The sequence below is a fragment of the Eupeodes corollae genome, chromosome 1, assembly GCF_945859685.1.
Source record: "Eupeodes corollae chromosome 1, idEupCoro1.1, whole genome shotgun sequence".
NCBI lineage: Eukaryota > Metazoa > Arthropoda > Insecta > Diptera > Syrphidae > Eupeodes > Eupeodes corollae.
This window is the reverse complement of record NC_079147.1, coordinates 138072542-138085381: the sequence shown is the minus strand read 5'-3', so window position 1 is coordinate 138085381 and position 12840 is coordinate 138072542. Positions and strand designations below refer to the sequence as shown.

Genomic DNA, 12840 nt, shown 5'->3' with positions numbered 1-12840 from the left:
GGAGACGAAGTCACTCAAATCTTTTTGTAAGAAAGATTCTAAATTTTGTCAAATTACTGATATCCTCGATTTTTAATTGCCGCAACAATTTTTTTCTTCACATCAACTGATACGTTACTATCAAATAATAAAAGAGTGACCAATTTTTCATTTAAGTACCACAAGTTCTCAATCATTTTCTTCCAAGCTCTTTGTAATACCGGTGGATCTGTGGTTTCTGATTGAATCAAATTCTTCATAAATTGTAACTCATTGCTTGGTGCTTGGATAGCAGAAGATGAATTGTACCATACTTTAATAGAAAATAAAATGGCAAAAATACAAATTCGGCGTTTATTTTTTTCCTCTTGAGCAGTAAGATTAAACTGATTAATAAAAATATTTTCAGGCTGTAGATGGCCCTTGACATCTATCGCGCATGGTGCATTGCACCAGGTCGTTTAAAAGAAAAAAAATTTCTTCAGAAGAACTATCGAGGAATAGGTACTAAATATAAGAGTAAAAGCTCTCGATTATCATCTCGAGGCTGTGACATCTGAAAAAAAAGCAATTAATTGAAAGCTAGGAATTAAAAAATCTACAATAGGAGCAATAAACAATTTATACCTGTAAGCAATTGTTAATGAAGGTAACAATTTCAGATTGTTTTTCTCTCAAAGTACTGGCGATAATTACATCTACCATTCCGCTTTAATAGTTGGATTTGTCAACTTTATCCTAATAATTTTTAAATCTTACGAATATTGGAACATTAGGACCAGATGTCGTTTTCCAAAAAACTTCGAAAACTCCCCTCAAAATGATCTCCATTATATGATAGCGACATGGAAGCCAAACTAATTTCTGCCAAATGCTTTTTCCATTAGAACACAAGTACCTTATTAAGTACCTTAATAAAAAAAGGTACAGCTAAGATAAAATCGAATATACAAGCTTTATAAAAATTATAATGTTTTGAATATATAATAAATTATACCAGTATTTACAGTTGTTGGCGTATCAAAACACATTGCTCTCACATATGGAGCAACTTCCCACTCATTCAAAGCGTCAATAACAGATGAAGCTTGTTTAAGAGCACTTCCATCATTTTGGAACTGCGAGAAGTTGATCAACCCCAGAAACTGATAAGAGAACTACAATACGGTCTACAGTTTCCGTAATTTTAATATATGATTTCAGATCCTTAGCAATAGATGATCTATATTTCATTCGCGCTCGTTAAATTGTGCTGTAACTTAGATTAAGAGTTGACAGATCCATTCCTTCACTTTTGTACGCAGCAGCTAAAATGAAAATTGCATTCCAATAAGTTACTTTTGCTAAAGTTCAGGTGTCATTACATCAATTTTTGGAATTTGTTCCGGTTGTCTGAGTTGACTTTCAAAATCAGAAACCTCAGTAGATACATGACTTGATGTTGTTGCTGATAAGTTAGATTGAAATATCATTGCAATGACCGAGTCTCAACGTGAGCGTTAATGTAATCGTCAACACGATGACTGTATTTTTAGTTGACGATTACACGAGCGACGTGATACCCTTGGGAAAGATTTTGACGCCATTTTTAAACGAGAGAGCAATTGCGCTGGCCGTTTTAGTTGTTCGATTTTAAAACAGAATTGTAAACGTCAAAAATCTGAGCCAGTATGATACACCTACTCTTGCACCAATTCTTTTCAGAGTTTTTATCAGATTTTTGTGACTCGAATCGAAGGAATGATGTTTTAGATTTAATCCGGCTTTCCGTACTTTTATTTTTTTTAAATATAAAAAAATGTATTTGCTCAGACATGAAGTAAGTTATATTTTATTTGTTGCTTAATTTTACATTGGTTTACATAAGATTTAAATTAAAGCAGTTTGCTATAAAAAAAAAACAAAATTAATCATATTTGTTCACGTTTTTTGTGAAAGTTAATTTCATGTTGAAAGTGCCTTATCATGAAGACGAAATTCCCAAACCATGTGGAGCTTTGAACCTTTGGGGTTTAGTTTTTTTCAAAGTATTTTGATAAACTATTACGTTTGAGTAATGTCTTCCTTAGTACGATTATTAAAGCTTCAAATAAAATAAAAACTACAGAAAATGTGTCAAATTTGTCCTACTCTACTATACTATTTCTTCCAAGCATTTTTCTTCGACTGACATGATTGCGTTTGGTTTATAGTTTTCAGTTTTGCATTTGATACCTCCTTTAAATCTAGGACGAATAGTTGATGTTTTCATAAGTCTTGTCACATAAGACTGTAATTAATTATGGTTTGTACAACACAGGTGTGAGAATTTCCAAGTTATTTTTGAGATCAACTCGTCGAATAATATCTGCTACAATTCCTTTATTATTTTTAATTTTGTTTATAATATTCAAATTTTTCTTTTCAAACCTTAATAGACCAAGAATATACTGAACTCTTATCAACACTTAAAAGTTGTCAACATTAAACAAAGCCTATTTCAGCCCTTGAAGAAGTTCAACGACCTTAAGTATCAAAGCCAAGGGTGTTTCGCTAAATTCAGGCAGAATCACTATTTCTCCGTTTTGTTATCAATTTTTGTTTTTGTTTAGCTTTTTGTTGTAATAGTTTTTAATAGTTTTCGAAAGAGCTCAACCGTTTACTTATGTATTATATTATCAAAGTCTAGGTAAATATTTGGTTTTCAAGTTTGTTATTTAAAATAAAAATAAGAGATAGCTTCTAATCGAGTTTTTTTTTTTTTGTTGTGTTTCAAAAATAAACAAAAATAAAAATAAAATATTTTTAATATATAATTGCATTCTTATATTTTTCAATGTTAAACAAATTTATCTTAAATATTTTAAGCGTTTAGTTAAGTTACTAAATTCTTCTGGAACCAAACTCAATTAAAATTAAAAAACGATTTACAAGGAACTAAAGCTAAACGATAATAATATTGATAGTTTCGATCATGTAGTTTCCATAGTTCAGCATTTTTTAACTCACTGATTTCGGATACTGAACTTTTTTTGAGTTTTAAATAAATTTACTTTTGTGACCAAAGTTAAGTCTTTAATACTACTGGATTCAAAACTATTAAATATAAAACACAAGTTAACAAGAAAATATATTTCCCTTTATATTTTATTTAAATTAATTCATTCTACCCGTAAATGTTTACCATAGTTTTGAAAACTCCCCGTATGGTCTAAGTCGTCATAAAATATATGATCTTGTTCAAATTCATCTTTGTGGAAAATGTTGTGATAACCTTTTGTAACCTGGCCACTTCGTCGATATTTGTTTTCTTGGAAACTTTTTCCATTAAAATCAATTGAATGAGGATTTTCCGTTGGAGGACGTTTCAGCGTTTGGTCTTGATTCTTGTGGAAGTTATTAATAAGTTCCCAAAAAGGTTTGACTGATTGTTTAACCAATAGTTTTTTCTTTCCATATATAATCGAACAATTAGGCATTGATTTTGTCTCTGTACTTTGAACTGAATCTGTTTTACTTCGTGGACATTTAAGTACTAAACTTCCGCTTAGTTTCGCTGTATCACATCCCAGCGAATTTAATACAGCAACTTTTGGCAAACTATAATAGGAAATTGTATTGTCTTCAACTACAATTGTCCTGATTGGTTGTAAAAAAAATAGAATTCCAATTAAAACTTGAAAATTTGATAAAAAATGCATATTGTTGAATTTAATTTTAATTTGATTTAATAATTCACTATAAACGAGCTAAAAACATACTGGTCAATTTGGAAGTTAAGGAATCCCATTTTATACAGAGAGAATTTATTGTTCTGCTTGGCTAATGACGGAAATATAGTAAGAAATAAAGTGATCTGTAATAATAACGTGGCTATAAAAAATAAAACCGCAATTTAATTTCGATCAGATTAAAATACCATCAATACCTTACCTTGGTACGCTTCCGATTGTCTGCATTTACGTATAAGAAAAGACAATATGAAGTAAAGGGAAGTATAAGAAAGGTTTTACATCTCTGCCTTGCCTCTTTTTTTTATAGGTTACAGGCACTCAAGAGGTTACTAATACCCTTAACATGTTTACATTTAAACAGTGCGAGTGTGAGAAAGAGAATCTTTATACTTACAATACGTCCGAAATTGAGCTTGAGGGTAAACTGATGAGTATTAATGGAAGTGCAAATATTACGGTTGAATTGTTTTAGCGGAAAATTGCAATTGCCTGATTCGACAGAACATTGTTGGTTATAATATGTGTCATGAAACATAGCGAACGGTGTTCTTGTGATGTAAATGTTTTGATTATATTTCTGTAGTCTATAATTTTCATATCTCTTTTTTGGATCCTATCCAAAACATTTAAACTTCTTTTAGGAACACCTGCCAAATATGCAAATATGCAAGCTATATTCAAGTTTTTGACGAATGAATAATTTTGAATAAATTATAAATAGATCGGAAGGGGTGAAAAATTTCTTGCACCGCCGCGCCGGAGGAATTCTAAGCACCTCCAACATTTTTGACAATATCGAATATTTGATCATTCCATAAGAGTTGCTTGGTTTCCTGGATGCAATTGCCACTCATGGATAGAGGCATCTGTGGTGGGTTACGCGTAAACGATAGGAGACAGAATTGAGTTTTTGAAGCATTAAATTCTATACACGGTTGATAATACCCTATTGAACAATGATGTCGAGATCAGAATTTAATGAGTTTATCATACGCCGCCGTTAGAGTTCCTCATCCGAAGGACAATGATATGCTTTTAGAAACGATATGAAAAGCTGGGGGTACTGTCATCAGCGAATCAGTGTAATGGACTAGACGTAGCAGACAGTATTATAATGAATACAAGGAAGACAGTGAGAGACTGAGGAAGGAGGATATAAAGATTTATTCCACAGTTCATTTAGATAAACCTTCAAAGTATCGGTCGCCTTTTGCTACGAAGCCCTATTGCCGGTCATTAAGAAGCTTCCGTGATATTTCTTAAGGTGATAATTAATCAGCATTTCCATGACCTTGGAAAGAAGGAAGGTAAGAGCGATTAGACGATAGTTGGAGGGGGGGAGGATTCACCATTTTTAAGGACACTTGCAACTGCACTAATTAAAGTAATAATAGTTCAAAATCTATTTTTGAATTAGTTAAAAAAAGTTTAGATTCTAGAAAAATGATATCATTTTGGCATTTTCCACATAAATGCACTCGTCTATGTACATTCATTTTAAGATGGATTTCGCATATCAGTACACCGGTGTGCACTTTGCACACCCTATTTGCAAGAGAGAACAAAGACTTTGCAGAAGAGTGCATAGAATGCATACAAAAATTAATTTGGTAAGTGCAAAGTCAAAAGTTGATAAGTTTTTGTGGAATAAGGCCCAGGTCATATCAGGCTGTCGAAAAATTGACTATGGCAATTTTAAACCAACAACCTTTCACTCCAAACGCTCTTTTCACCGAGTTTTTTGTGGACAAAAATTATTTATTTAAGTCGGATTAAGATGAACCTTGTATGTTGCGATCCTGGATTGATGCGGGTAATAGGGCATCGGCATGTAATGCTTTCAAATTGGAATCAATTATAACCAACATATTCCGGCTATCTTAACCTTTTCTGTCTTCAAACTGATGTTCGATACACCGATATCGTTTCTGGTGAAGCAACAATTATTTGTATGTATGTAGGTACCCTTATCGCCACTTGAATAGGACACCCTGTACACTATTTTTACTTTGCTTTTACCTCAAAAGCGGAATGATAAAATAATAGTACTTTGCCCGTTATCTTTTTGCAACTCTTTTGTTCTATCTCTATGACAAATTGCAAGTTCTGGAAAAAAGCCGATATATTTTTTGTCTACTTGATGTTAACTTTCGTCTAAGGCGGAAAAAGGACAAATCGAAGCATATAAGGACGCTCCCTTATCATTTGCCAAAATAGCTAAAAAAGTCGAGAGAAGCCGACAAGTGATATTCTAATTTTTAGTTAATGAGCTTTAATATGACATGAACAAAAAAAATCAGGGAAAAAGCAAGTCTAACAACCATGCGTCGTGTTATTTCGAAAGCTTAACACATGAAAAGACTTAAATCAAGAAGAAGCCACCCCTTAACCCAGTGTGAAAAGAGCAACGCCTCAGTTTTTGCCGTGCACATGTAACCTGGACTTCTGAGTGGCATCGAGTGGTCTTCTCCGACGAAAAAAAATTGTATTTGGAAGGTCCCGACTGATAAAGCTACTATTTCCATGACCTCCGCAAAGAAACTTATTATCTGGACTGGCTGCATAGCAGAGTTGGAGGTCAGGAGGTGTAATGGTTTGGGAGCTATTTCCTATTATGGTAACTGTGTCAACAACAATGAATGCGTTGTCTTACAATGGTATATTGAAAGAGGCCTTTCCATAGTTTCAAACCTTTTTGGACCTCTGCTCTGGATTTATCAACATGATAATGCGCCAATACACACAGCCCGGGTAGTTAAATCGTATAAACAGAGCCAAAATGTGGAGCTATTAAGCTGGCCGCCCTACTCACCAGACTTGAATATCATAGAAAATGTTTGGGATGGCTGACACGTCAAGTATACGGATCAGGTAAACAATATTCATCTATATCCGAACTAACCCAAGCCATTGAATTGGCTTGGAGCTCGATTTCGCTAAATTATTTGGAAAGTTTGTATGCATTCCTTTCAAACAGGATGTGTGAAGTCTTGGAGCGGAAAGGTGGCTCAAAATACTATTAAAACATTTTTCTTTGTTAGATAAAATAATCCAGTTACCTCCAATTAAAGTATCGTTTGTAATAAAAAGAGTACCTAGTAATACTCTAAAATGTTTTTTTATTAAAGTGTCCTGTTCAAGTGGTGCGAAATTTGGACCTAGCAGTTCATCAATAATTTTTCATTAATACTTAAATCCTTAGCATTAAATCTTTTTTAGGTGAAATAAAAACAATTAACTGAACTTAAGATTAAAAAAAATAGGTCTCTAGAATGTTTGGGACCTATGGACGATAGAAAAAATACTTAAGGGGTGTCCTATTCATATGGCGAGGATGGTATAACTTCTATTACATCAGGCATGTTGAAGGATATGAATCATAACTTAGAGAAATAGGTTCTTAGTTTTATATATAAGATATGCCTAACTGTCTTTTTTTACTTCAGCTGTATCAAATAGTTCCGTCAATACATGAATCGGCCTCGACATACTGGACCGGAAAATGTGAGTGCTACCAATTAATGGTTTGTTACAAACCGTTTCCATAAAAATGAAGCGTTTAGAGAAACTTAAGTTAAATATGAAGACATCTAGGCATCTTCTAACAAATATTTTACTTGAATTTGGAATGGAATGGTTGTGCCTGTGACTATCGTGAATGATTGCATTTAATTTCTGTAGTCGAAAAAGTTGAATGAAGCGTTCATCGTAAAGATCAAAAGGACTGCTTTTAAGTCTAAGTTCCATTAGAAGTTTTCTTTGGCTTGGGAAATAAAAAAAATATACTTGTTTTTATTTAATTACTTGTGAATTTTATACGTTTTTATTTTTTTTCTCTTTTTCACTACGTTTCGTTGAGGATAATATTCCATTTTTGTTGCATTTTATGAAAAAAAATTTCAATGACAGATATTTTGAATGCTATAAATAACCTGTCACAAAAAATCCAATGATTCGTTTTATTTATGGAAACCAATAATACTTTTAACTGGTCTATTTTAACATTTTTAACATTCTATTGTTCATATTCAATATGTCAAAGTCGAAAGGACCGATCGCGTGGTTGTCGTTTAACTAAAAAGTGTGTAGCCGGACGAATTGTAAAATTAACTATAAGCTATCAGAGTTATCATTTATACATGAAATTAACAATTAAAACAAATAAATAAGAGAAAGCGCTTATAATGACAAGAATTACTCTTGGAGGATTTGTCAGTTTCTCGCAAAAGACAGTATTCGTAAAAAACTTTAGGTGACCCAGGCAGGGATTGAACAATTTAAGAGTCCTTATGTCAAACAATGAGCTGATCACATTCTACATGATTTATTGTTTTGTGTTAAAGGATTCCTTGTCAAACAAAAGAAATAAGTATTAAAAAATGATTTCATTGTAATGTTTTTATTAATTTTTGCATGATCAACTAAGAGTAGAGGTTTGTGAAGTTATGTTCCAAAATTAAAATTATTGAACTTTGCATGCGAAAAACTAAACTAAAAAATGTAAATGTTACTGAAGTTTAAAATGTATGACACTTGAAAAAAAAAACTAAGTATAGTTGCCTTAGTTTAAATTTGCGTCCAAAAAATGCATTGCTTTCTTACCTATAATATGTAGTTTTCCAACCGTAAATAATATTAATGGCTGATCTGTAAAAAACTTAAATATCATGTAAATTTCAATACAAAAGATCATGACAAGTAGTTGAATTCGCTGCACCTTTTGTGGAAACCTAAGAATTTGAAAGCATTATACAAATCTTTAAGTAAAAATACACATCCTTACAAATTTCTTTTTTTATACATCAAATATTTTTATTTATCAAAAAAAAAAATTTCCATATCATAACATTTCTCATAGAATTTTTGTTTACAATATTTACATTTTTTTGTGTACAATTTTGCATGCAATTTTATATTATGAAGAAATTAAAAATATTGTGACCATTTAAAAATTGAACAAATAATTACAAATAATAACTGTGTTTATAAATTTATACAATATTATAAAGTTATAGGTATTTCTTTGTTTTAAACGAAAAAAACCTTTGATTCTTAAGTACACCTTCATGTGGGCTTTTTGTTGAACTTTTCGTTAAGAACCATCGTCTTGTTTTGTAATGAAACTGCACTTGTGAGAATTTCAACTTACAATAAATAAAGAAGAAATCAAAAATATAATTTTTATATTTGACTATTTTTGAAAGCTTTCTTGAGATCTTTATTTTTAATCAGAAAACTTAAATTCCAGTAATTTGGGCATCTAAAGAAAAGTTTATCATATCTCCAAAGATTGTTTTATAAACATGTGTTTTTAATTTTTAAGGTTTCAGTTTAGGATTAGAGTTAATTTTTCAAACATTTCACAGCCAATATTACCTCTATATCGAAATTCACCTTCAACACACAAAACATATTTGTTTCACTTACTATTCTTCGTCAACTGTAACTGACTTAATGTAATCATCAACATTTTCAGATAAATAACTTAACGAATCTGTTAACGTCTAAAGTGACACTTACATTGGGCAAGTTCAGATTTAAAAAAACTTAAAGGCAAGGCAAGTTTCTGGTTTCTGATTGGCCAGCTGTGACAAAATATTCTGCCAAATGCGGCAACATTATTTGAAAGTTGATTTTTAAAGTTAAAAAAAATCAAGTTTACTAATGTCAAAATGACAACTAAGTATGTTTTTCATTCAACAGAAAGCTTAACTTTATTACTAGGTGATTTATTTATCTTATGCACAATTCTGTTTAACGTTTTGTACAAAAAGATTAGTTGTTAAACTAAAAAAAAAGTAATATTTCTATACAATGCAAAAAACCACCCAAAATTGACTTTTACCTTGCCTGAGGAGTTTAGTTTTTGTAAATATTAAGAGATGATGTTGGTACTTTTAACATCATCAACTAAAGGTAGACGTTAGTAAAATAAAGTTCCAAGTTTGAAACTGCTGACATATGAAAGACCACCTTATTGCCTTGGTCAAATGAATTTGACTACAAATGAAGTGCCTTGTGTTGTCTGAAAATGCCCATTATGCGTAGTCAGATAGCATATTGCAAAGTTAAAATAATGACATGTTCTTATTTTTGAAGGAAGATTAGGTAGATTTCAGTATTTAAAATGCATATTTATGTTTGGTGCGTAACGTACATAATCTATAACATTTGATTTTGATAATTTTGACATTTATTAAAAACGTAGAAAAATACAACGTATTGCAAGCCCGTTATCTTAAAACGATGTGTTTTCATGCAAGTCTGCCTAGCCCCTTAAGCCCCAACTATAATAGACTTAACCGAAAGTAAGCTAATGTCAAAACCGAACGAAAAGTTATCAGAAGTTATATTTCAAAATAAAAAGTAACCATAATGGATTCAAGTAACTTAAGCAAATTTCAAACGAAATGCTTTTCAAATTTGACATTTGCTTAAGCTCTAACCATTTAAATGTCTTGCGTAATTGCGCGAAAGTTAACGAAACTGAGCAGAACGTCTATTAAGGGTAGTGAAATATAAGGCTACGTATTGGTTCGTTCCCTTAAGCTGGCTTAAGCTCTTTTCAGTCTATTATAGTTGGGCCCTTAGATCTTCGTCAGACATGTTCATAAAGTCAGATTTGTGATCAAATAAACGCAGATAAATTGCTGAAAATATGAACATCATAAATGACAGAAAACATAAACGTCATAAATGACGTCAGCGGAGCCGGGCAGATTGTGCATCCATATTTTGTCGACTGCAGAAAGCAAGAGATAAAAACAAAATATGAAGTGCAAACAATGTGGAAGAAAGATTTAATATTTAACTGAAAAAATAATTCTCATGTAAAACAAATTCTCCAAAAAAGAATTATCATACAAAAATAATTAAGTTCTAAGAAAAATCATTGTTGAACATAATGTTCTTAAAAACTAAATAAAAACATCTCGCGGCGGCCATTTCTAATTTTTGTCTGACGTTTATGAACATTCGGGGACTACTCAAAATTAAGCAGGCATACATTCTATAAAATTGATTGGTTCATTAAAGCAACAAAGAACGCAGATTTTTATCGTGTTTGTCTAAAAACATAATTTTGAAAAAGTTGAACTAAATTATAATTTCTTATATACTCGTATTTTATTCTTAGAAGCAAATAGAAAGGATTTTTCTTTGAAAAAGACTATTTTAATATGTTCATTGTTAAAGTTGAAAAGCCCGTCTAGTGCCTCATTATTTCGCTATTACTTTAATAATACGTTTGTTGTTTACTATGAATTGTGTGATGAGGTTTGTTTAAAAATAATATACAATTTTGTGTTTCATGTAACTTATCTTATAAGTGATGTAGCATACAATTTTCAATTTAAAAAATAAATAAAAACATTCATTTCAATCTCGTTAGACATTTTTAAAATGCAACAGACAATGGGCAAATTTAAGTTTAAAGGATAAAATTTAAAAATACGATATCTGACTCATTTTTTTGTTTCACAAACATACAAATTCTTTCTCTTGATTTTTATTTATAATTTTTGTATGCAATATTAATAATTTTAAGGGTGTACACAAAAATGTATTAAAAAAAAAAAGAATTTCGTACCGTGATATAGAAAAAAAGGTGATCTTTGTTTCTGACACTTCTCTTCTTAATATTCTGAAAGAACGCGTTCGTAGTTATGGAATTTCATTTAAAATATTTATAAATACGCAGCCTTTCAATAATTTTAATTTTGTGTTTGGTCACTTCAAAAAATATATAAAAGTGTAAAAAAGTGTCCTTACGCTTTCATGTCACGGTGTGAAATTTTCTAAGTTTTTTTTTTTTAATTTTTATATTTAAGTAAATTATTGTACGAAGTGCAAACAATTAAGACAAGCAGTTAATTGCTAACTTATCTCATAACTATCTGAATCAGTATCGTTCAATAGTGGCTATGCATCATCTTGCACATCCATTCTGAAAAGAGAAATTAAATAAAATTAATTCAAAAATGCAAATTTTTATTTTAGATGATAATTGAGACTTCTTATTTTAGAGCATTAAATTTTCGATTTTTGTATCACTACAACAATATAACAAAATAAACATGCATAAGCTTTGTGATAAGTGCTAGCGAAAAGATTGACAGATGACATAGGTCTAAAAACATATCACATAGTAAAAACAAAAGTTTCAAACAAGAGTATACATATGTATATGTTCATACAAAAAAATATGCTGACAATTCTTAACAAATTATGTTCAGCTATTTTAATAAAAAAGAATATTTACCTCATAAAAGATTAAAATCTCTTATTTTTATTGTATGTGGAAAGTTTACATTTCTAAGATTTTAGAAATGTTCATACACATTTCTCACCTTCACTGTCAGAAATATGTAAACAGAATTTTTATAATTCAATGCCTTAAGAATTCTCTATAGCACCTTTACCTTCTCAAGAATCTTTTTTATATCTTTCAATGACAAGTAGTGTTAATTTAGTTATAGATTAATTAGCTTTTCCGTTTTTTGTATGCAATTTGATTTTTTTTCTGTCAAATTTGGATTCCAATAAAATTGATTTATGACAATTGGTCGCATTCACCCGTGGCTACGTAGTCAAAATTCAACTAGCTTTGTAAATGCAAAACTACACTTCAAAGCTAGTCAATCTGGAACTGTCACATTATTGACAAATGCAAATATATAAAATAAAAAACATTTTTGGTTTGATAACTTTAACTTATCTTTTGTGCTTTTAAATTCAATAAAATCAAATTTAAGACACAATTTGAAATATTTAAATTTGTATATTTAAATACTGAACGATTTATTACATTTTGAATTCGTGTGTCTTTACCGAGCAGCTGATTCTGAAAAGTCAAAATCATTCGCCACTAACTTTGTAGCCGAATTTTTTATACTGCGTCGGATGGGAAATTTCAACTACTTTTGTAATTAGATTTAGCCAATCAGAATTCCTTGAAAACGTAGTCACAAGCTTTGTGAATGCGACCATTGTGTTGGTGTTCTTAAATCTTGGGCAGGTTTAAGACTACATAAAATACTGTATTCTTTGAACGCAAAATAATACCAGAAAGTACCGAAAACATTTTTATGTTTTTTTATTGTAAAGAAAAAGTCCTTACTCCTTTTATAATACAACACAAAACATCAAA

General features: G+C 30.7%; 1 protein-coding gene across 1 annotated transcript in view; it reads right to left on the bottom strand.

Annotated features, from left to right (window-relative positions):
• Positions 1-8775: 8775 nt before the first annotated feature.
• LOC129942914 (protein Malvolio) overlaps positions 8776-12840 on the bottom strand; it is a 63904-nt gene continuing 59839 nt past the window's right edge. The window contains exon 12 of the mRNA XM_056052050.1: positions 8776-11637. Coding sequence (XP_055908025.1) covers positions 11613-11637 — 25 coding nt within the window. The 3' untranslated portion in view covers positions 8776-11612. The remainder of the gene's footprint in view (positions 11638-12840) is intronic.